Source organism: Falco naumanni, chromosome 5, assembly GCF_017639655.2.
Source record: "Falco naumanni isolate bFalNau1 chromosome 5, bFalNau1.pat, whole genome shotgun sequence".
In the NCBI taxonomy this organism is placed as follows: Eukaryota; Metazoa; Chordata; class Aves; order Falconiformes; family Falconidae; genus Falco; species Falco naumanni.
In genome coordinates, this window is record NC_054058.1 from 11,863,519 (window position 1) to 11,888,316 (window position 24,798).

At 40.2% G+C, this 24,798-nt stretch overlaps 1 protein-coding gene across 1 annotated transcript in view; it reads left to right on the forward strand.

The window, feature by feature from the left end:
• Positions 1–252: 252 nt before the first annotated feature.
• The window catches only part of LOC121089667 (potassium voltage-gated channel subfamily KQT member 1-like), a 511,237-nt gene continuing 486,691 nt past the window's right edge, over positions 253–24,798 (forward strand). Inside the window, exon 1 of the mRNA XM_040597076.1 lies at positions 253–810. Coding sequence (XP_040453010.1) covers positions 428–810 — 383 coding nt within the window. The 5' untranslated portion in view covers positions 253–427. The remainder of the gene's footprint in view (positions 811–24,798) is intronic.

Consider the following 24,798-nt stretch of genomic DNA (forward strand, 5'->3'; position numbering starts at 1 on the left):
ACAGTTTCACCTCTAATCAGGACACTTTAAGAACTGCCTAGCTTAAAATAATATCATAGGATTACCTCTCAGGAAAACTCTGTAGCTGTACTGGTGTTGCACTATTTAAACAGTTTTAAGCTTCCTTCTTAACAAATGTAACTTCCTTCCTCCAGAAGCCTTAACATCTTTCCTTTCCCAGTCTCAAGTTACTTCTGATGTCTAGCATGAGTCATTGTCTAATACGTTTTTCTGATTTAATTTCAGAGGCTGTGAGTGACAGAAGGTGACAGACTGACAGTTCACACTTGTGTCACAGAGAGGCTCTGTGATAACAGCAGAAAGTCATCAGCTGCTGGAGAACACTCTGGGCAGGGAGGACACACAATACCGTCTTCGTGATTTTAAATATTGATCAGGCTTAGCAATACCTGTGCATTGTTACAGAATGTCCTGTGATAGTGGAGAAACTGTTGGGCACTCCATGTATAACCGCTGTGGATGGGTTCAAGGCTCCGCTTCCCAGCTTAGCAGTCTGAATGTAAATAAGAAATCTGCCACATCGCTGGAAGTCAGGGGGAACTTAGGCAATATGCAGTACTCTTCCGTGGCGCTGGATCCAGAAACCCTGGTGAATAATGGATCCGGGATTCCCCGCAACTCTGAGGAAGACACAAAGGCTGCATCCTTGACAGAAAGTGAAGTCCACAGGGCCTGTACAACAAAGTGTTTCCTTAGCCATTATTTAACTAAAACTAGTATGCAGGGAGATGTCTACAACTTCCTGGAGAGGCCCAGTGGATGGAAGTGTTTTATCTATCATTTTACAGTGTAAGTACTTGCATTTTCACATAATCTTTTGTGTAAGAAAAATCTGAGACTGTCCACTTAATCAGCCAGAACTCATAGTACTTGAGCTCCTGGGCTGAAAACCTGTTCCATGAGTAATCCCACTGAAAGCAATGGAAATGCCAGTTTCTCAAAGGGTCAGCTGCTATATCCATTAACATTTCCAGAGAAGGGGTTTTTATTCTTCACGTGACATCTATCCTCAAAGATGTACACTGTATAATTGATGTTTCTGAGGAGAAGTCCTATATGTGGCAGTTTTCATTGATGCCTTAGCTACTTTACATTATTCTAACTTTGGACACTGCAGTTTTTACCATGCGATGTGGAAGGTTCAGCTCTGATCAGATATGTCACCTTTTTATAAGTCCATTTTGCTTACGCTGAAGTGCCAAAACAAGTAATTTTTTGGACAAATATATATAATCATAACATTACTGATTTGAATTCATTTACAGTCTTGAATATAAAATGAGTAGAAATCTGGCAAAACTTTTTCATTATACCATGTATGTAGTACATACAAGGAAGAAATTAAAGCTTTCATTTACCTTTGTAAAACAGTGGCTAGTATATTAATACAGCTGTTACTGTTTTCTTTGAGCTGCTTATGGTATCTGTCAAGTTTAGCAAGACCTCAATTACTGCTTTGAGTGCTGCTTAACAGAATGATAATTTGTTATTTTACCTGTAGAAAGGGTCCAGCTGTGCTCTCACTAAGGCAAAAGGAAGTTTTACTGGCTGTAGTGAGTGCAAACTAAGCCAAAAGTCCTTGCTTTTGTTATAAATTTAGCATATGTCCTAAAGAAATGCAGAGTGTTGGAATTGTCCTGTTTATCTCAGATGAACTTTTCTATGGCCTAACAGCATTTTGGAAGAAAACAATATCGTTTACTGCAGTCAGGAACTGCCCAGAGAATTATAAGAATTAATCATAATGCTTCTGTTTGGCATAAAATAGATGGTCTTATTAGTATTTACTTCCTTTCACCCTTCAGATTTGTGTATGGATTATTTGAAAAGGATTTTTTGATTAATGAAATTTTGGCAAGTAAAGTCCTAGGCTCCCTTTCAAGGACTATGCCTATAGTACATAATAATTCCTAAGGCTTAAACAGATGTAATTTGTGTAAACTTAAATATGTGAATAGTCATGATTTAAGCCTATTTGAGGTTAAGACTTACTAATTTTGCTAAAATGCATTTGTTTCATCATCTCTGTTGCTTTTATCTTAGTCTAAGGCTGATATTTAATATGTACTTATATTCTGTGATGGGCATTAAAATAAAATAAAAAAATAAACATCTATACTCACTCCCACACGTACTAGAAAATTGGAGAAAATATTTGCATTACTATCAGAAAACTTATTTCTTTAACAGTACACGGATTTAAAATTTACATGTAAGAATACATAAATTGACCTCTTTTAAAAGCTTTTCCTTTGAGATTGCTTAAAAGGAAACATTTTAAACATAGGTTTTGGGCAGCATTTTGTCTTAAGTATATTTTTGCTAATAGTTATCCTGGTAATTCCATGGTGTGTTCATTTACATAAGAAGTTTCTGTCTTGGAAAGAACATACTTTACAATATTAAATGTCATTAAACATTGTTGAAGCAATAACATGCTAATCTAAAATACAATTAATTTTATTGTGAAAAAGTTTCCCATGTTACATCTGCAGTTTTGGAGTAATTTATGTAGCATTGCTATGATGATGATGACTGGTTTCATAACAAATCAAATCTTCCAAGTATGTAGCTGATGTTTGTGTAGCCTGAAGGAGCTGGATGTGCAGAGTCCCTTCATTGTCCTTTCGTCCTTCATATGCCAGAAAGACCACATAACTCATGTACAAACTTGTGGGAAGTTTCTGTCCAAGAGGGACTGGAGTCTGTTCTGATCTAGAGCCAGTTCTGCTAAAAGAACCTAACTTTCCAGAAACAGGCAAGGCGAGGGAACAGCAAGTGCTTCAGGAGGTGACCTTCCTCTTGCATTCTGAAATTGCCAAGATAGCCTCATTACCTATACCATTTGTAGTGTGCCTGATACTTCAAGTTTCTTTTAAGGGAGTAAACTCATGCTTCTTAAGGCACTTCATAGTGTGTGGTAGAAAAGGGAATTATATTTGCCTAATTATATGTGGAATTTGTGTTATTTTAGCAAAGTTATTCTAGACTAAAATTATAGGTTCAAAACAAAACGTTTGAAGGGGTGAGTGGGTTTGCTTGACAATTCCCCCTCCCAGTTGTGAAAACATTTTCGCTTAGGTAATTTTCAGCTTCACTGGAGGTACTGTGAAATACTTAACTCCTGAAATCTCCAAGAACAGAGTAGAAGATCTCACTGAGAACTTAGAAAGAGGTGATGGCTTGAGAAACAGCTGTGACATGCAATAGCAATACATTGATCTTAACCAACCAATTCCTGTGGCTATGTAAGAGCCTTAAGGTATTGGATATTAATATATGTGAGAGTCCAGCACTTTGCCATATGGTCCTCAGTCCAGAAAAAGAAGTATGTGCCTGGCTTGAATTTGATTTCTAAACTCGGCTATGCACTTGCTTAAATCACATCCAAATGTCAAGATATTCGGGTGTAACCCTCATATTTCATCTTTTGAACGAAAAGTATAATATGTATTGGTAATGAGTTTTATGTATGGTAATGAAGTTACTTGGCAAACCCACACGTTTAAATAATTTAATTTTAAGTGGAGCCTCATTTATGTGATGAGTTTGTGTTTCTGAAACATGTATACATTTAGTTACAACTGGAATGGCTGAATTATGGTCCAGAATATTGTATTCATTTGGCTAAAATACTGTGTCCACATACGTGTGAACTGAGTGGTGAGGGATGAAGTCAGGCAGTTATCCTGATAATATTATTGACCCCTGTTTAGACACCAGGTAGCAATGAACATCAACCAAAACCAGAATCCAGTGTAGGTACTCAAAGTGCTAGAATGTAATTGTGTTGGGGAATGTTACACTTTGAAGTCGCTGCAGGCCACTTTGGCCGTACAAATAGGGGTGGAGAAGATCCCCTGGCTTTTCTGCCATGTTTGTGGAAGCAAAGAACCAGAAGTAGGAAGACATAACTCAAGCCTATTGAAAGAAGATCACTATATGTGCACCCACATGTACGTACACACTGAAGTGGTGTCCAATAGTAGAACAGTTTGGTTTCACTCCTGTTTGGGGAGAAGAGGTAACTGCTTGTTGTCATATGTTATTTTGTTCTGTGAGTGACAGAGGCCACCTTGTGTCAGCCCAAGGCTAAGTCTACATAACAGTGCAGCCCGGTGCTGCACAGCTGCACCGGCTCAAATTCCAGGAAAATAAAACAACTGAATGTGCACAGGTCTGCACTGGTGGATCCATAGTACCTTTTCCCCTCAGATACGCCCTGTTGTTTTTTACTCACTGCAGTCCAACTGCCTTGTCCTATCTTTCCCATTTCTCTGGAACATCCAGTGACTTCTCATCTTGGTCTTTTCAGCTCCTGTTGTCTGGGTAGCTGAATTTTTCAGTTAAAACCCAGAAACTTAGAGGGGACCTGAGTGGGTAGCACTTGGGCTAAGAAGTGATGAAGCAGAACAAGTGAAGTCTAATGAAACAGGGACAAAGGAGACCCTGGGACCGAAAGACAGAAGGGTAGATTGGATTGTCATAGAAACTGATACTGGTGCCACTGATGCTGAAACTGGAGGAAAAGCAATACAAGATCAGGCTAGCTCAAGAACAAAGGGAAGCAACCTTAAGCAGGAAAGACAAAGGAAAAAGGACTAGCAGCTTTTGAAGATGAGAAAGCTGGATATAGGCATACAGGGCTGGAGCTGAGGGACAGCTGAAAATGGTCAAGAAGCTCAGAGAGCCACTGGGAGGAAGAAGGGGTAGGAGATGACAGCTGGAAGCTAGGGGAAAGAGAGAGCGTGGAATCCATGACAGGAGAAGGAACCTTTCACCCGTAGGCAACTGGTTTGAATCTTGTCCAAGTCAATAGTGAAGAAGTAATGACTGTGGGGAGATACAAAAGGAGCTGTTGGTCTCAGTCCAGTTCTTAGCGAACGGATGTCAGCATCACTGCTGGAGTTAGCACAGCTGGAAGGCTTGTTGGCAGTCAGTAGAGAAACCACAGGCTGGTTGAAAAGGGAGGCAAGTCTAAGGCAAGAGGGAGGCCCATGAGAGGGACTCTTAGATTGTGTTCTCAGACCTGCCACTTTCTTGTCGTGTAACACCATGAAAGTTTAAGTGAGAACTTGCAGCTGTTCCAGGTTTCTTTGTGCTGGTTTGGCCACTTGTTAAATGAGTGTTAGTCCTTGCTTTCATTTAAAAGTTAGACAAGTCTTTATATCCCCTAACCTCCCATGGGATGGGGTGAGCTGATTTAACAGCCCATTGCTAACAAACTACCTCCAGTTCTGCTCCCCTCATCCTCCACCTCAGCCATTCAGCTTGCTCCTGCCAGTTTTAGTTGTCCTTGGATATCCCTGAATAGCCAGTTCGACTTGCTATGCCACCAGAAACCTAGGCTAGCAGGAGAAAGACGATGGTCTTCTGTCAGGTTAGTAATACACATTCAGCATCTTGAAGTACTGTCCAGTTGTTTTCTTAGTGCTCCTAGTGGATCATAATCACCTGTTGAATTTCATATAAAGTTGTACAGAATAATTGCGAAGTAACACAGCAAGTCATCTGGCAAGTACTGCGGACCACCTGGCTTGACGGCAAAACATTTCACAAATGCAGAGTTTGCCTAGCAACAAAGTCTGCTCTCCAGGCTCCTGTATGATTTATGGGGAAAGAACTCCTCCAAACGGTGACTCAGGGAGAGTAACGGCTGTTGCTTCAAATCATTCCTAGGGGACGATGTCTGTCTTGTGACTGCATGGTAAAGATAGGGAGAATGTCCTCCCTAGAGTATGGTTTCATTATATCTGGCATAATAGTTTACCAAGACCAAAAAGTTAAGATTCCCTCTCTCACCTTCCCTTCTTCTGTCCTGGACACCTATTTCTGCTGCGTAATGTGTGCTGCCTCTGGCTCTCACTGTAGCCCTCCTAAGCAAAGTCAACTCACTTTAATGGCAGAAATCTAGCCAAGCAAGAAAGCGAGTAGCTTTGGATACGTCAAGGAGTCACAGTATATCAACAAATGGTCTGATTGCTGGAACCAGCACTGACCAGTTGGCCAAAACTGGAACGGGATGAGGGCTAGCTCTCCTTTTTGCCACCAGACAACTGTGGTGTCAGCTCAGCTTCATATGAAAACATGCCCTAAGCTTACTTTGTTACCCCTCTCCTCCTTGGGACAGACTCCCACAGCTCCTTCACAGAGAGGCACACAGGCACACACACATACCTGTTCCTGGCAGCTTGTTGAAAAGAACTCATCTAAGGAATTCCTGTTGAATATTTTAAAAGTGTGTGATCCTTACAAAAAATATGAATGATATCAATAATGCTGCTAAATTATGACTTTGGGAAGAGAGTACAGAAAAATCAAGAACATGTTTGTAAAACGGGAGCTGGCCTGCTAAGTGTTTTTTCTTTTAGGAAAGATTCTATGTACTAAAGTCTGTGTCACCACGAGTAACACGAAAAGAAGAGAGTTCATATTATTGGGATAGATGAAAAATTGCAGTTTCCTCTTGGTATTGTTTCTCTTCGGGCTTTACTTTTTCAATATTTTTTTACTTCCCTCAAATTCATGTAAAAAATGCAGTAGTCATGTTCTGTTAATGCAATTGAAGATGTTAAGAGCCACCGTTCTGGCTGATACTCCATTTTTGTTTGGCACACAGCTGCTGCTGATGATGTAAAGAACATTAAAAGGCAAAAAGACAAGGGTCTGGTGGTTCCTTTTAATGACTGTGGGGCACTTGCCTGCCTATCTTTTGGTTCATTGACTGTAGCAGCTCTCAGTGAAACTAAATATATATAGCAAGTAAGTTAGCACAGTGTTCTGCTTCTGTTTTTATCTGTAAATAGGACCTATAGCCCATTATTTATAATTGTTTATCTCAAAGGGACCATCAAATTCCCATTTTTGTCCTTTTCACAAATCTCTAGAATGCAAGCAGATATTTTGCTTTTTCCAGTGATGTGATTGTAATATGACCAGCGTGAGCAACAACTAAAGTTCAGAGTAATTATGACTGCTTTTGAGATTCTCATTTTGATCTTGATGTCACAGCTTAGGTCTGGACATTATGTGCTTTCAAAAGGATAAGTTAAGGATTATGATTATGATTATGGTTATTATTACTGGATTCAGGATATTTTTTACCAGCATAACAGTTACTTATTTGGACATTTTGTACAGAAATTGAACTGACAAGTTTTCCAGTTTAGAACTACAGTAGCTACTTTTCATCTATTTAGTAGCTACAGAGAGGTATTAAGCTGATGTCTTGTCTATGAATATAAACTTCAGGTACCGAAAGATAAGCAATATTAAAGGGAAGAAACTCAAGAACTGTTTTATTAAAGTGCAATGTTCCTCTTACTGCTTAAGGTTGCAAGTTCAACTGGCTGATATGGTGGAATGACTTAAGATGCTAATGGAGGTGCATTAATATTAAACAGAATTGTCTTTAGCATTCTGTAAAGTTCCAGGATTTGGCTGTTCTAAAAATACATGGGGCCAGTTATTAATTTTTAGTCTCTTTTCCTAAGGAAATGAGGTTTATGCAACCACACTGTCTGAGCATGTCAGTCTGAAAGTGCCTTACCAAAAACTTTTGAGCCAGTTGGCAAATTTCAACTAACATTGACAGAGGATGAGACATGTCAGAGATACTAAGTTTCTTCATGTTTTGTTAAAATAAGCATTTGGATAGAGGAGAGATAAAATAATAACCCCAAAGATGTAAACACTTCACTTCAAGCTCAATTAAATTGTTTGGCACCAAAGAGTCTTTTCAGGAGAGAGATGTTACAAAAGTTCCTAAGGAAGAACTTTGATGTGAGCATACTTCACTTTAGGCACAGAATAACCTAACCACAGGGCACAAAGCCATAGGCTATGTAAGTTTTATTTTCATTTTTTGAAATTATTGATGAGTTTTTCCATCATTTAAGTAAGAAATTCAATCCATCTTGTTCTAGAAGCTCAAATTTGTAATAGGCTGTGCAATGAATATGTATTAATGTCTGCACAGGCTAATGTTGTTTCTATAGTGAAACCATTTGTTTCTATAGTGAAAACAAATACTGTAGTGTGGCGTTGATATGGTGCTATTGATGGAATTCAGTTACACTTCTGTGCAAAACCTCTCTGTTCTTACAGAAACCAGCAAAATAAAAATACTCCTTGATGTTAACATTACAATTGTTCGTTTCCTTGTAGACTCCAGATGGTATCAAATTCAAGAAGAAAAGTGTTTCAGTTGTCTTCATGATAATCAAGCTGTCATTTGCTGTATTTGCACAGCGTCACTGTATGCATTTATTCTTTCCCCTTTTTCTTATACTGAACCTAAGAAACATTAGTGAGTACTACAAAGAGGTTGGTGTTTGTAAATGGTGGTAGCAATTTCCTGTCCCTGTGGAGAAGTGTCATAGATCACATGCCAAAACCTGCTGATTTTTTTGTCTCACAGTCAAGGTCAATGATACATGTATCAGCATCACGAACACTGATCATGAAGTCATGATGATGAACTGTTTCTGTCAATGTTTGAAGAACTGATTGGATCTGTTCTAGAAAGTCTTAGTGATATAGAATCAAAATGGAAGCTTAATTCCTGTGCTCAGGGAAGGAGAGGACATGCAGACATTCTGGTAACAAGACATGTAGAGATGAGCACAAAAGACAAACATAGCAGCACAAATGTTAATGCAGATACAGACACCGAATTGAATCAGGGAGCTTAAATCCCAGGAATGGCAGGGCACTGAAAAAAAGGTTTCTGTCAAGATCAGTGCTTCTGGAGATTGTAGTGAGTGCATGAATGTAATTTGTCAGTTCCGGACTACTGCCAGCTAAACTCAGATAAAAGGCAAAATCCAAACCTTACTGCTCTTTAAAAAGCAGAAAATATGTTAGGCTGTTAAATGCTTTAAAAATGTGAAGCACTCATTACTAATAGGAGCTATGCATGTTTTAAAAATAACATCTTTAGGCAGTTGATTCAGAAAGTTGGTTTGAAGTGGGAGATCTTTTTGTATGATATGTGGCTCATGCTTTGATTTGAACAGCATTGGGATTAGCTATTGATTCAAAACTGGTTTGTAATAGTTTATACATATGCAGATGAAAGGTCTCAAGAAAAATGCAGAATAATAGTGTGTATTTGTAAATTAATTTTTAAATTTTCTAGGTGTTGTGGAAATATTAGTTAGTTAGTTCTGACTGAAGCCAGCTGAACAACTTCATTTTACATGCAGTGAGGCTATCGAGCATTTCTGAATGCAATCTAGAATGAGCTAAAGAAAAAACTGAAAACAGATATCCTTAGTATACCCATGTTGTAGGTGGAATTTTCCTTTGGTTGAGGCTTTAAATCCCTGAAAATACTTTATTCTGAGGCAAAACAGAAAGGCAGATATGGCCAAACTCCCTGCCAGGCAGGCTGTCTGTTAGTAGAGTCCAAAGCTAGGCAAGCTTCCATTAAAACCTGTCTGGTCTCCTTCTCCAGTTCTGCTGAAACCAACACATTCCCAGACTACTTTCTAATTTTAACAGATTGGTATTTTCAGCAGAAAAAATTGTTCCTTTACCAAAATTTCCAACCAACTCTAATTTGTGTATGATCACATTTGTATAAGCATAAGACATTTCTACAAAATGTCAAGCCTCAGGAGCCTGGAAATAGATTTATGAGAGAACTGAGGGACATCAAAATTGCCTACAAAGACACAGGGACATCTTTCTCTTTATGGCTTAGTCAGAAATTCCTTTGAATAACAGAAATCTGTAAGCACTGTAAACGAGGTTTTATTCAGACTAGCAGGAATGTTTTCTAGAAGCACATGGCTATTCAACATAAGACAGCATAGTCCCATTTAGAAGAAAGTGAAGTGCTTCATGCACTCAGGAATGAGAGTATCTTGCACTATTATAGCATGAAAAAATGGAAATGCTTTCCTTAATTTTCATGCCACGAAACAACCACTTAAAATAAAGAGCAGCTTGTGTCTCTGGAGCCCTTCAAAGAACTTTCTGTTGGCTAAACTAATTTATTCTCCCCAACAACAGTCTGTCTTAAAGCTACCAGTCTCTGCTGGACAACTCTGTAGTCTATAATCAAGAAAAAAGGTGAAGCTGCAATGGCTGTAGTTGCACAAAGATTTACTTGGACGTATTAGCCTCAATCTATTCTTTCTTTCATGTACTTTAACCCCAGCTGAAGCAACCAGATTTCTTGTGTCCTAGTGTGTTAGTAGAACAGAACATTCTGCCTTCAAATCTTGCTGGAGCAAACAGCAGATAGGATAAAAAAATAATCTAAGAAACTAAAAAAAATAGGTTTTGGATATAATTTAAACTGGAGACATATATAAGCCATCAGCGATGGTCTAGCTGGTGAAGAAAGTCACAGCAGCTCAGCTGTGAGGAATGAGCACAGCAGGAGATGTCTGGTTGTGTTAAAAACATCAGTGACTCATGATCAAGGCATCTAAATATTACAGAGCATAGATTTCAATGGCCTTTCTGTAATAATTTTTGTTAACTTTCACTATAAAGCTCATAATTTTTCTAGAAATGTTTTCTTGTCTAAACACAACTTTTCAGAGTCACTTATGTTTGACAGACCCCAAAGGCCACAAAGCTACTGTTTTGTATTTGGTTGCCAAGGCGGATATCTCTGTCTAATGGATTATAAGTTTGTCCCCTCCTTGCCCATCCCTTTTTTTGTTGTTCAGGAGATAACATTCCCACAAGCGTCCAACGTATCAACTCTTCAAGTACACTTATCTGCAGTAGATAAACACAAAACCCCACATGCACAGATAGTCTTTGCTAGAAATGGCATTATTTGATGCAAAACCAAAAGGAGGAATGATTAGTACTTTTCCTTTAAGAGCTTTCATTAGGCTTGTTGTCTTCCATGGAAAATGAGATTGTTATAGCACGACCTTGAAAGAGTTCACCCTTGATAAAGTACTTGACATGATTTTGCTCTCAATGTTGTAGTTAACCTACTAGTTCCAAGTGTTTATAGGCTTCAGTAGGGCATGTTCATGGCCAATTAATCTCTTAAACGCAAGTTGTCCCTGGCTACCATAACAACAGAAACATGTTTAAAGTTGCACTAGCTACTCCAAAATGAAGCAATGTTTGGGAAGATCAGGACACAGAGAGGCACCGATTTGTAACCTTTAACCCCAACTGATCAACTGTCCAATGCACCAGTACTGCCTATTTAAATTTTTTAACACATGGAACAGATGTAAGGGTGCTGGTTTAAAAATATTGATTAAAAAAGCAGTTGTATTTTTATGTATGCATGAGTCTTAAGGTATTTAGGAGAAACCAAGAAGTACTAAAATTTAGTGTACATTAGCAAGACCTCTCTGGGGAAAGCATGGCAACTCCATCTTCTGTTGGTGTGAACTGTGTTAAGTGAGAATCCAAAACCAAACAAGAAATTCTCAGGTAATCCTCTTTCCTCTGATAAGTAAAACTTATTTTTTTTTCCCCTTTTTAAAGAGAGGGTGAGGAAAACTCTGCAAATAGGTGATTTGGGGTAAGTTTCTTTCTTCAGAAAAGTAAAAAATTGAAGAAAAAGAAAGCCACATGTTTTGAGAGGAAATACTTCTCTATTTTTAGCAGCTATATGGCAGAAAAGTAAAACAGTATTTGCTGAGGTAATAGCTCAAACTATGGTTTGACATCCTCGGGAATCACAGGAAGACTCAAAGAGGACTACAAGATACCAGGAGGCAGTACCTAGTTTATTTTAGGATAGGAGAGAGTAGATCCAGCCCTACTGGTTTGTAATTATTTGTCTCCTCTTTTTCAATTCCTTCCCTTTAGGAACTGAACAGCCACCAACTAGTGAGACTGTAATCTGTTGATGTAAACAACTATTTCCAAGCAAGTAAACAATCACAACCTGTTTTCACTCCCTTGCAGTGCAGAGCATTGCCCTTTGAAGGAGACCGTATGGATAACAGGGAACATGGGAAAGCCAAACTGGCAGCTGGTGGGGAAAGGGAAATTGCCACATGACAAGCTTTAAATACTTTCACCCCAAGCCAACAGTATTAAACTCACACCCACCCACTTGACCTACCTATAAGTATCCCAGAAATCTAATCAGAAATATTTAGGGAGACCCAAGATCTGGTTATCACTTGTTGACAACTTAAAATTGGTAGACTGCCATTGCATTTGGAGGAACAGTTTGTTTCTCAAACCGAAACATAAAGTGAGACCTAAAGACAAACCAGTGGTATTTAGTGCTGAGTCTTGCTGAAGGTTTGTATGTGGCACCACATATTCAACAATCATTCTGCTCTTTATAGGGAATTTGGCTCTCAACCAAGGTTTTTTTCCTCCACTTTGTTTAAAAAGGTCGTTGGATAGAGCTATGTTTAGCATCCCAGAGGCTGTCAGGAGCAGGCCACAAGGAGGTTTCCTGATTGCCTAAGAGGCAACAGAGCAGTAACTTACTGGATTCTGCAGGTCAGTTGGCAATTAATTAAGTTATTCATGTTCTGGTGCATGGCTCAATGACAGAGATAGTGACCTTAAAAATATATGAAGGCAGTGTGCATTGACTGCTGTTTCAAAGATATGAGAGGGAAAATTCCACTGTGTTAGAGAAAAAGGTGCAAAAGAATTGCTTTTTTCTATGGGAGTGAATTTACTTGGGGTACAGGGATGAGGACTTGACCTTTGTTTCCACTACTTGTCTCCAGCACTTTTGTCATAACACAGATATCACTCACTTACCCAGCTCAACCCCATGGCTTCTTTCCAAAGCCTGTGGTGTGCACAGAGAGTATAAACAGTTCCACTGTTATGGCAGAGGCATCACCAGCAATAGCTAAAATTTGTCTCTGGGGCTGCTATGTAAACCTTGGGTCCTGAATGGCACCTCAGGGGTCTCAGCTCCAGCCCTTTACCTGCCTCCCCCTCCAGGACACACATATCTAGTGAGAGGGGAGAGCAGTCCCAGCTTCTTCACACTGAGGTTGTGTCCACCCATGAACTGCTACATGTGTTAAGTGGAAGGGAAATTACATACTGTAAGATCAATGACTGGAACAGCACCATTTTGATTTTTGTATATGATTTTACATCTACCTTCAAATGCTCCTGTTACTTTTGCCATTTTCAGTCCATCTGACTCTGGATGATAATACCAGAAACTATCCCTTATCTGTTTTAAGTTCAATTTCTAAACACTTCAAGTAAGGAATGAGAAGTTCTACTTTCATGTTGGTTGTGAGGAGTAGTAATTACGTCCTTACCATTCCCCCTTACTTCAAAAGGCTTTACTGTCCTCATGGAGATGACAGACTGTACAGCAAGAATATTAGAGCATCTTAGGTCCTCTGTTTGGGATTACATGAAAAAAAAGAAGAACAGATGTCTGAAATGTAAAACTTTGCTAGTGGGGGAGATTTCCAGCATTCTGGGGAGCTGTGATCTAAAAGGAGCTCTTTGTATTGGGAAGGTGTTGGGTTTAGGCACCTCTTGCACTCAGAGGAACCTTCTGGGACTCAAAACTGTATGGTATAAGGCTGTCACAGAGCCTGAAGAAAGCCAACAGAAAACGATCATGTTAAAGTGCATGCCTGAGCAGCAGAACCAAGAGTCTTGGTGTCTTGGTTTGTTCACTATTTTCAACTGACAGTACTCAAAAGACAGAGCTTTTAACTGACATTATACACACCAGAAAAAATACTTGTTTCTGTATTCTGGATCTTCTGTGTAATAACTAATGCTGTATATGCCTGCTGCACAACATGTTATTCTTGGAAAGAATGAGATGTAGATAATCTTGTACGGTATTTCCCAGTGATACCTGAAATGTAATGGACAATAAAATACAATTTTTGTCAGTGCAGAGTGCTTTGTTCCATATGCAAAGGTCTGTGAAACACAGCTGCAAAAATGGCACTGTTGCTGAAGTTTCCATACAGTTAGGGATCATTTTTCAGGCTTGCATCCTGCTGTTCTCATTTTCTCAAGCTAACACCACTGAGCTTCTGTAAGTCATCCTGCTGTTGTCTGAGTGCTGGCTCAGAATGTCCTTTTGCTCTGCATAGACCAAGGAGGAAGCTTGTATGCCGCATAAATACATCGTCTTGTACATCCCTTAGCCTTCCCTGTTGCTCTGTTCTGCCAGCTTTCCCTGCCACCTGGCGTGTAGCTCTGGCTCCTCTGTACGGTTCTGTGGGAGCGCACAGGGAATACACAGTGCAAGAAATGTGCTGGTCCTGTGATGGTAGGGAAGGTAGAGCAGGATGCAGCTGCAGGCAGGTAGCAGCAGGAGGTTGTGGAAGGAGGTGCTAGATGTGAAGAGAAACTCGAGAGCAGAAATGCTGCTTTGTTTAACATCTGGCAAGACTGAACAGCAATTGGACCACAAGTTTCCTGAGCTGCTCCCTGAAGACATGTTGCTCCAGGACATGGCAGCACACATGCACTCAGTTTAGCTAGATCAGATACTGCCCCCAGAGCAGACCAGGAAGCACACCCAGCATTTTAGGCAGCTAACCTGTGCTGAGATACTCTGCCATCAGCAGTTCCCAGGCTAGCCAGTTCAAAACTAGCTCTGATGTACCTGTTTCAGCTTTGTGTAGTCATGTCCTGAGGTGAATTTGGGAAGTAATCATGCATATTGCCAGAGCACTGAGTGTACGGAAAGGCTGACCAGAGCAAATACAGCCTGTTGATACACTCAGAGCCCTAAGAGCAATCCACTTCTTGTCAAGGTGTGTCCCTGCACTTTGCAAAGGTCTGGTTTTGGAGGGGCAGTTGTAGAAAGCTCTCCTTTTAGCTTCATGCATGTTGCCCGCCAGTTTCCAGGAATGTTCATCTGGTCCATAGGCCTGCCAGTTGATGAGGTACTGACGCTTTCCACAAAATAATCTAGCCATCAAAATCTGCTTCCCATGGTATTCTGGCTGCCCTTGTACCCTAACTGCAGGCCAGGAGTGGATTGCTGGTGGAAAGTGGGTGAAAAGGCGTTAGCATTATAAGGATTATGGATCTAAGGGCAAATAGACACTACACATCCTTTCCATCGTTTTGGGTTCTCTGTAGATACAGATGGACAATGACAACATATAGTGTATTATTTTTAAGGTTATGTTTTCAAGTGGGAGGTTATGGAGAGAGCTGAAGGCAGGAGCAAATTCTGCTATCATGGAATCAGCATGTTTTACAGCTTCTGAAATGTTCATTGCAATATACAGGTAAAAAACTTTAGGTTTTTTACACATCAGGAAGTCGACAGGTAATTCTCACTTTTTATAGTATGTAAGAATACACAGCATTTAATTTGAGTATGAGCTTTCATGAGGACAAAAGTTGAGCTTTGGATAGAGAAAGCAATAAATGCCGTCTGCTTCTCGAGATGCCTTTGTCTTTGCTAGTAAGAAGCTTAACTTTATTTTGATATACTTGAGTGTGTTTGTATTCATCATCCAAATTGTTTACAACTAATAACACTTTCAATGGTTCCATTTGGGGATTCTTACATTTATTTTTCTTGATATTCAAGACAAAAATTTGAATCTTTTTTACAATTGGCAATATGATATTTAACAATTTATTCTATAATCTTAATTTTCAGGAGTGATGACTATTTATGATTATAACAGAAATTAAAGTGAGCTACAGGTATTACCTGCAAAACAGGTACCTGTTGTCTCCTGTTTGGTGTCTAAAATGGTGTCCAGAATTTTCTGTCTCTGTAGAGAATAGCTATTTTAGCTACAAAAACTGTGGAAGGAAATGAGATGAGAAAACACATCATGAACAGAAAATTATCTTTATGATCAAAACAGGACAACAGAAACAAGAAATTACCAAGTGAGCAGTAACCCAATCAACAGCTTCAGGCACTTCAGTCAGAGATTTTATTTGGCCATGGCCATTTCATAAATTAGCTTCTCCCTGTAATCCTCCATCATAGCCCTTTTCCAGGAATTGCTCTCCTTTCTTATAGAGGAAAATATAGTGCTCCAATCCTTTGGCTGAGTGTATATTACATGCTTAGAAAGCTGTAAAAGGCATCAAATAATAGTTCTGAATGGAAATTCATCATGGTGGGAACCCTTTACTTGTATATAAGCAGAACATCTTACACAGGTTACAAAACCTAAAACTGGCATACCTCTTATTTTCCTTTTTGCCTTTTTTCCCATCATAAATGTACTGAGATCTGAACAGTCCCCAGCTGCTTTCTTCAGTCTGAGCCCCACTCTTAATTCTTAAGAATCTTCTTAAGTCAGGCTTGATTTATAACAGATTGTCGGTCTTACATTCCTCAAAATATTCTCATATTGAATGACTAATCACATGTTAGCAGACACACAGTATCGGCAAAACAGTCAGATCGTGGGATTTGTGCTTTCTCTCACTAATAGATTAGGAAGCAAAATGATCTGTAGCAGTCTGTGTGATCTGCTGGTAATATGTTCCCTAATTCATTTCAGGAGGTAGATGTGCTGCAGTCACTCAGGTTTTGTGTGTGAAGGAAAATACATTCCTCCTGTGGGCTACGACCTATTTTAGAAATGCCTTAATCCAGTGGTAGCTAAAGAGGCAGTATTTTTATAAAGCCTTATATAAGATCGCTATGTAAGGCTCTTCTATCCTTTGTGTGCATGGTAGTTTGTATTATTTTAATTAGAAAGGGTTGCATATACTCTTCAGATTTTTTTTTTTTTTAAACACTAAATCCTTTGGTATCAGTACAATTGGAGAGTCAACAATTAAAACTACTGTTCAGCAAGAAAAGGTTTAGAATAACCTACATTATAGTAAAATCACAGCTATGAAAAGTGATTTCTAGGTTCTGTTATCTAATAGTATGGATTCTACCAGGCAACCTAGGAAGAGGCTCCTCATTAATCCATGAGATACTTTGGAACTAGGAGGACACAATCAATTCCAGATCATGTCTTTAGTTTTGTAGCATTTTGTTGTTGTTCACTTAGGAAAACTTGATTCACCTTTGGTGTAACAGACAGCAGCTGCAGCCTAAAACAGCAGGTGAGCATTCAGTAAGCACAGTTTCATATCTCACTGAAAGGCTTCCATATTCTACAAACCAATTCTACAAAAGTACCTGTTTCAGTACAATTTGAAAGCTTCATTTTGAAGCAGTAACACAATGCTACACTGCAGAAAAGGGTTCAGTAAGAGCAGTTAGACCTCCCCTGCCTTGCAAGGAAGGGTTGGATGCTGTCAGGGCTCTGCGGGGGCCAGCAGCTCCTCAGGGCATGGGAAGCATTGGGGGGTCCCCAGGGCCAGCATGGCAGGAGCTTGCAGCCAGAACCCATCACACAGCACCACCTGGGGAGCAGGGCCGGGGTGAGGGGGGGGGGTGTGTGCAGGGCAGTCTCCCAGGGGACTGTCACCCAGTCTCCCTGGGGACTAGGACAGGCTGAGATTAGTGCCTACAGAGGGTCTTGACAATTGTCTTGGTAATTAATACCAGTTTTAATGTCTATTAACACTTATTTTCTCCCCACATAAATTGCCTAACTGGAAAGTGAATATGGTCTTCCCATCACATAAAAGGGAAAAATCACTGGGATTGGTTTTACAATTGAGGACACTCAATGGCTGTATCTTTCAGCCAAGGTGGGCTCAGTAAGAAGATAACTTTTTTTTAATATATAGGACACAGCTTTCCCCAGTGACAAAACTACTTGCAAGAATGCTGCCCCTGCAGTTTGCTGCTGAGCTGTGCAATAGCCTGATACCTGCAGCACGTCTCTAATTCCATACGAATTCTTGTACAGTCTTCTTTCCTAAACTTTCTGAACTTTTCTACACAGACTTTTTCTAAAGTCTATTGTTTCTGTGCCAGAGCTTTGCTGTGATTAGAGATCACTGGAACAACATCTTTGCTATCAGTTCATGACTTACTGGTTGACTAGGTGAACTGCCTTTGAACTGAACTTGCTTGCTTTTTTTGTTGTTGTTGTTTTTGTTGTTGCTGTTCTTGTAATTGGTAATAGTGAGGAACTTGATGCACTTACTCATTAATCTGTATTTATCTTTGACTTTGTCCTCACTGCAACTTAATCTGTACTTATGGGAGCTGCCCTCATGCTTGTAGTTCAGTTGCTTTTGTCACTGCTTAGCACAGCTTTTTATCACTTGGTCAAAGAATCCGCTCATTTCCCCATAATAACGTCAGTTGCTAATGTCTCCTTGTGCTTTCTGGCATTCAGGCTAAACATCAGGCTTTCTGACATTACCTAATGTTTCTATACCAGGCTTGTTATTCTTCCAGGTCCCAATAAACAGACTGTAATAATTCATTTTTTGGAATCAAGATCAAGAGTCTCAAGCCCACCGGTCTCTGCTTTGAGTTGTCTTGGAATAGCACAGTATGGTAGTCTAGTACTGCTTAGAGCTGGTACCATCCTTGCCTGCCTTGCTCTGAATTCTGGTCTCAAGTGTTCTTCACCGATAACTTTAACTTTTGTGTGCTTTGTAGGTATCATGCTGTTGTGTCATGCAGTTGACAGAAGTGACAAACATGGTCACTAGATGTGGGAATTTCAGTGCTTGAAATTGTTAATAGTGTAGTGTAAAAAGAGAAAACCTTTCTGCTTGACATTACCAGAAACATTTTACATTATGGTTTGGATTTGGGAAAGGAGATTATTGTAACTGGAACATATCGAGGTGATCTGAAGCTAACCCTTCCCCTCTTGCAAAAAGCAAGTCTTGATCTTTTATGACAAGAAGTGATCAGCAGTGAATCTACATTTCAAATAAATGCATTTAATAGAGGACATGGTACTTTATCTATAGCATGTCCAGCCTATCCTGTGCTAGCAGTGATACCTTTGTTATTCATTGAGAAAGAGCGACACCCGCTGGTCAGGATATATAGTGCCATAAATTTTAAGTGTCCTTTGAATGGTTTTAATGTGTGGTTTGGAAACGGAAAAAGAGAGAGACAAAAGATCCTCAACGCATAAATACAGGAGGGAACCAACGACTAGTTGGAAGTTACAAAAACTAAGGGACAGTGCTGTGTCCCTTAGTAAATGAATGCCACCAACTGCCCTCTTGTATACATTGTTACACACATGCATCTTGGTACTTTGCATCACCCTTTTCTCGAATTTTTTGTAAACCTCTTTTTTTTTGAAGTTTACAGATTTAGTTACTTTTTCTGAGGCCTAATAGGAGATGTAGTTGACGATGTAGTGATAGTGTCTGCAGAGTATGTAAGAATATCCAGTTCGTCTCTTTGCTTAACTTAGAGTGGAAAAAGAGAAAAGGTGTAAAGAGCACTGTCATCCACAGTATCTTGATATTTAGAATGTGAGTTATCCTTGGGTTTTTATTTTTTAATAGTGAGGGTAGTAAAAGAAGACAAAGGAACTTGGAAAGGAGGTAACTGAAATGGCAAGGATCTGGAAGAAATGTAGGGGCTGTACTCAGAGGAAGCTTTCCATACCTTTATACCTGCATTTTGCTTGGAAATAAGATATGTAACAACAGTAGGAATGGTACATCAGCCTCATAAAAAAGATGAGAAACAACAGAATGGTTAGGTTCAAGAAGTGTTTGGTAAATTTATGCTGGAGTTTGATGTGGTTATTTCAGGGACTGGCAAAGTTCCTATGTTGCCGTGACTATTGACTAAGTTTTAAGAGATCCAGGTTCTGAATGTTTTTGACACTGTCCTGATGTTGGACAAGTCTGTTCACCTCTTTGCATCTTCGCCGTTTACCAATCACTGGAATTACTAATTGAAAGTAAAAGCTGTCTGGATAAAGAAACTGTGTGATACAGCACAGCATCCAACCGAGTGGGGTACTCAGTGACTGTGAGGGCTTCTGTGTAGTATTGTACTTCTCTCAGATTAAATGTATGAAGAAAAAGAGAATATTATAACCCTGGTTACCTTACTTTTATACCTGCATTTTTGTTATATGGAAAGCAGCGCTACTCTGTTAAAGAAAGGCTTGAGATGTGCATATTCCCATGCCTAGGCTCTTATCATATCGGACACTGGCAATACACTTATGCTCTAAACTCCTTATCAGCTTTCTCTTTTCCATTTGACAAAGGCTGGCTCGTTTTTCAATGTCTCCTCTCAACGTTTTGCTCTGGTTTTCTTTTCTTTCTTCTCCCCCCTCCCCCCCTTTTTTTTTTTTCTTTTTTTGAGTATCACTCTCTAGTCATACTGCCTGCAGGAAGAAAGCCGGACTTCTGCCCCCTCTGCCGGCTGACATCTTTGGTCAGTGTAGCAGCTCACTAAAACAATGCATCAGTTTTATTATGACTTGGGCAGATCTTTGTACCTTCTAAACATACCACCATTTTCAGAGACAGAAGAATTTAGGACTGAAAGTTAAACTGCTGAATAATGTGCTTGGCAACTTGTGTATGTTGAAGTGAAAGAAGTAGCAGGACCGGGTGATGGTTTGTGCAACTAGTGAATCATGAGAACATGCCTACTATCTGTCCTGTGCTAAAGGTGCTGCTAGCCTTGACTAAGATGCATTATCTACATTTTTCCCTTTCAGCCTTATTTTTCCTAAAGACATTTCAACCCTAGGTATTTGCCATTCATGAAGAACTAGAAATCATTAAGATGCCTACCGTGAACACATTTTCCTTTGTTAATACCATCAAAAGTGGTGAAACAGCTTCCTGAATATGAGAGACTCTGAGAAACCAGATTTTAATTTTCAGTAAGCATGATAAACATGTTTCCCCATTGGCTCCTTCTCTCCTTTACTCCTGGCAGTGCAGGTCTGGCTTGTTCTTTTACACAGTGCTGCTGAATCTTAGCCCTTTACTAGCTGGCTCTCAGCTAAGACAAGGCCAATGCAGGGCATGCTCAGGAACAGAGTTCAAGACAACCAGATAGTAGCTAGGCATCAGGAGAGGCTTACTGGAGGCATCCCGAAGATTGTTGCCCTTTGAGGGATTAGTTAGGAACCTCCAAAATCTTGCCTTTTTAGATGTCTTAGTCTCCTTTGAGCAGATTTCAGAAAAAATACTGAACTGTTTCAAATTCCCCTTTGAAAATCAATGCAGGGTAATGTTTATTTATTAATTCTACCAACAGATCAAAATGTTAGTTAGACCCTTGGGATAGAACCAACAGCTCTGAACTCTGTGCCTGGGTAAGAACATATTTTGCAATCTGAAGCTGTCTCCTTACAACAAGGTGCCTAAAATCATTCCCCTATGTCTGGCCAAGTCTTTCTACTTGGTGCTAATGATGAGCTCCTTCTGCTTCGGAGCTAAAGCATGTGCTTGGGCTTAATACCCTTCTGAGACTGAGATTCATACCCACATCTTCCACCTCCCAGGACAAGACCCTAGCAATCTGGCTGGGAGGCCAGAGTCACTTGCAGAACAGTCTTGAAGCCAGGGAATTCGGAGGGGTTTGTTGCCAAACAGCACAAACTTCTGACCCCCGATATGGTTATTGAAAAAAGAGACTGCCACAAACAATCAGACCACATCAAACCCCCATCCCCCCTATGTCTGATCTCAACTTTCTGTATATTCAGCACAGGTTACACTCAATCCATCAAAATTCTTCCATAAAGATGATGGGCATTGTGAGAGGTTGAGGTAGTATATGACCATTTTTTTCCTGTGACTCTGCCTAACAAATCTCTTTCTGCTGCTCTTTTCTATGGGTTTTTCAGAATGCAACAAGGTCAGGGCTACTCCATGAGATGGAGCAAAGCAGGAGCAGGGGCTGACCCCACCATAAGCAGGGACAGTGCTTTCACCAACAGGGCTGCTGCTTTAAACCACAGCATCCAAGTAGAGCGGACAGAGCAGGGTGCTGATAAAAAGGCTCACTGGCAGCTCCAGACAAGTTGGACTGCGAATTGACCACATATTTATTGTGATTTGTAGTAGCAACTGAGCACTGGAAATAAAAGCTACCTGCAAGAAGAGCTCACAGATAATGCATTTTATGACATTGGTTTTCTTAAACATTCTTCTATTATATGGCATGGTAAAGTCATTCTTCATATGGACTTCACAAAATTTATACAGTTCCTTTTCTATTATATTCCCATTATATTTTTTAAAAGAAAAAAGGAAGCCCATTTTCTCTTTTGTGTTAGATAGGAGTAGTGTTTTAAATCGTAAGTTTTGATTTGTACTGAAATAAATCAGCTAGCTAAAGATATGGAAACAATTTAAAATGTTTATTAAGGTGATGAAAACAAAAAAATACTGTAGAGAATTACCTTCAGGCATTATAATAAACATCAACATTCTGTCGAATTCCCTGTGAGTTATGAATTACAAAGCTGGAAAGAATGGTATTTATTATTGCTTCCTGTTTCCTGTAGCATGCATAGTGGAATTGCATGTCTGATTTTCTGAATCCCTAAGTTTTACCAATCAAGTAATTTAGGCTGGCTAGTCCTCTACTTCTGTAGAAACCCTAAACTTGTATGATAATTACTAGTGCTATTTTCCTTTTAGTTATCATCTTACAATATTATGCTACCACACCTAACTTGGAAGCATCTGAAAAATTTACTTTACAGTAATGCCTGAACCAGAATACATATCGGTGGATAGCCATTCTTATCCCAGCAGAGCTCACAGCTCAGAATAGACAGAGAGGAACCATTACCTTTGCAAGCCCATCACGAAAAAAAATAATTAAATAGAACTATCCAGATGATCTTTTCCCCTTTTGTTTGACAGTACTGATTTACAAAAAGCCCACAGTGTTACTGTTTCAGCATATTGGAGATGTACCACTCGCTACCCATCGCTTAAGCAAGGTTTGATGGAGGACTAAGAGTTCAAATAAATAACTTTCACACCTGTAGATGACAGAAATAGTTAAAAATAGCCCAACAGGATCCAATCACACAAATTCCTGAGATGAGCATCACAGAATTTTCCTGTGCAGATTTGGTTTTCTGCTTTACAGAAAACAGTAACTATAAAGTACTTGTACTTTGACCAACTCTTCAGTAACTACACAGTAATTATACTGTAACTATAAATAACTCATAGAGAACTTTTTAAAGTGCAATTAGGTGTCAGAAACCTATGCAGGGGGAGGATGCTATAGAAATTGAATTGTCATTGTATTGGAAATAAATGGGTGAAATTAGCTAGAGGTGGTGCAGAAAGAAAGTCAGGTGAGATGATCGTGGTTTCCCATGACTGTCCAAGACCTGTGCTAGGTGCATTGTCTTTCCTGAATGACCCCTAAAGGGATGCAAGAGGAGTAGGAGCAATAGCTGTCATGCAGGTGACATCACTGTCCCAGTTCTGGCAGTGGACAAGAGCCATCAGAGGGCTTTTGCCTCTTCTGCACGGTATGCTCAGCCTTGCAGGTAGATATTGGCTGAGCCACAATGGGCTTCCTGAGGGAGCTGAGCCCAGGCTGGTGGGGAGGAGAGGTGATGGCCTTGCAGGGTCATACGTTGCTCCCTTTTCTTGAGGGGGGGGGGCTCAGCCATGATGGCACGTTATGGCAGTGGCTACCCCTCCAGCCCATTGAAAACCATCAGCTTGCATTGGGGTGAATTGTCTTAGATGAGCTATTTTATATCTATATCTATTTTTATATCTATTTTATATCTATATACGTGTATTTACACTTACTTTCTGTATGCTATATTCTATATTATGTATTCTTGTACTGGGCTTTGGTGCCCAGGCGCCGGCAGCGGGGGCTGCAGGGCCGGCTCTGTGAGGAGAGGCTGTGGCCGCCCCGTGCTGGACACAGCCGGTTCCAACCGGCTCCAGCCGACTGCCGCAGGGCACGGCTGGGCCCGGCAGCCAAGGTGGAGCTGTGTCCTGGGGAACACACTTAAGGAAGGGCAGAAATACACATAGGCAGAGAAAAGTGAGGAAAAAAAGCGTGGGGAAGAGCCCTGCAGACACCAGGGTGAGAGCAGGAGGGGCGGGAGGGGCTCCAGGCACCCGAGCAGAGGTTGCCCTGTGACCCCTGCAGAGCCAGCGCTGGAGCCGGCTTGTCCTGAAGGACTGCAGCCTGTGGAAGGGCCCATGGTGGAACAGAGGAACAGTGTGAGGAAGAGGAGGAAGGAGGGGCAGAGACAGAGTGTTACGAACAGACAGCAAACCCCCGTTCCCCACTCCCCCATGTCACTCAGGGTGTGTGTGAGGGAAGGAGGCATAGGAGCTAGGAATGAAGAAGAGGAGCTGAGCCTGGGAAAGGAAATTGGGGGCAGAAAAGTTTTCATTTTCTTTGTTTCTCACTGTCCACATCTGTTTTAACTGTCCACATCTATTTTAACTGCCAATAGTTTAAGTTAATCTCCTTGTCTTTGTCTTGCCTCATGAGCCTTTTAATCTTATTTTCTCCACTTCTGTTGAGGAAAGGGAGTGAGAGAGCAGCTGGGTGGGCATCTGGCAGCCAGCCAAGGTCAGCCCACCCCAATTCTATAGTCTATATGTAGTCTATATATTATGTATATCTACTTCTATATAGAGAAACTATGTATATACAAAAATGTACACATATATATTTATATGAACACTTCATAGTCCACAGGAAATGAGCAGCCAAAGAGTGGTCTGAGATCATGTGGGTAGGATGTTTTCAGGAAAATGGCAACCAACCAGTCATAGAGAAGTATGAAAACATGTGGGGTATCACATAAAAAAAATGTGAGTCTCCAGGTATGTCATAGGCAGGAGCGTCACACTCTGACACCTTTCTGGTGTAGACAGGAAGAGGCAGCTGGTCCTATCAGCCAGTCACAGAGCAGGCTGTGAACAAGTGGTGTACAATGTTTTACAAAATGGCAACCCCCAGGGGCAGAAAGA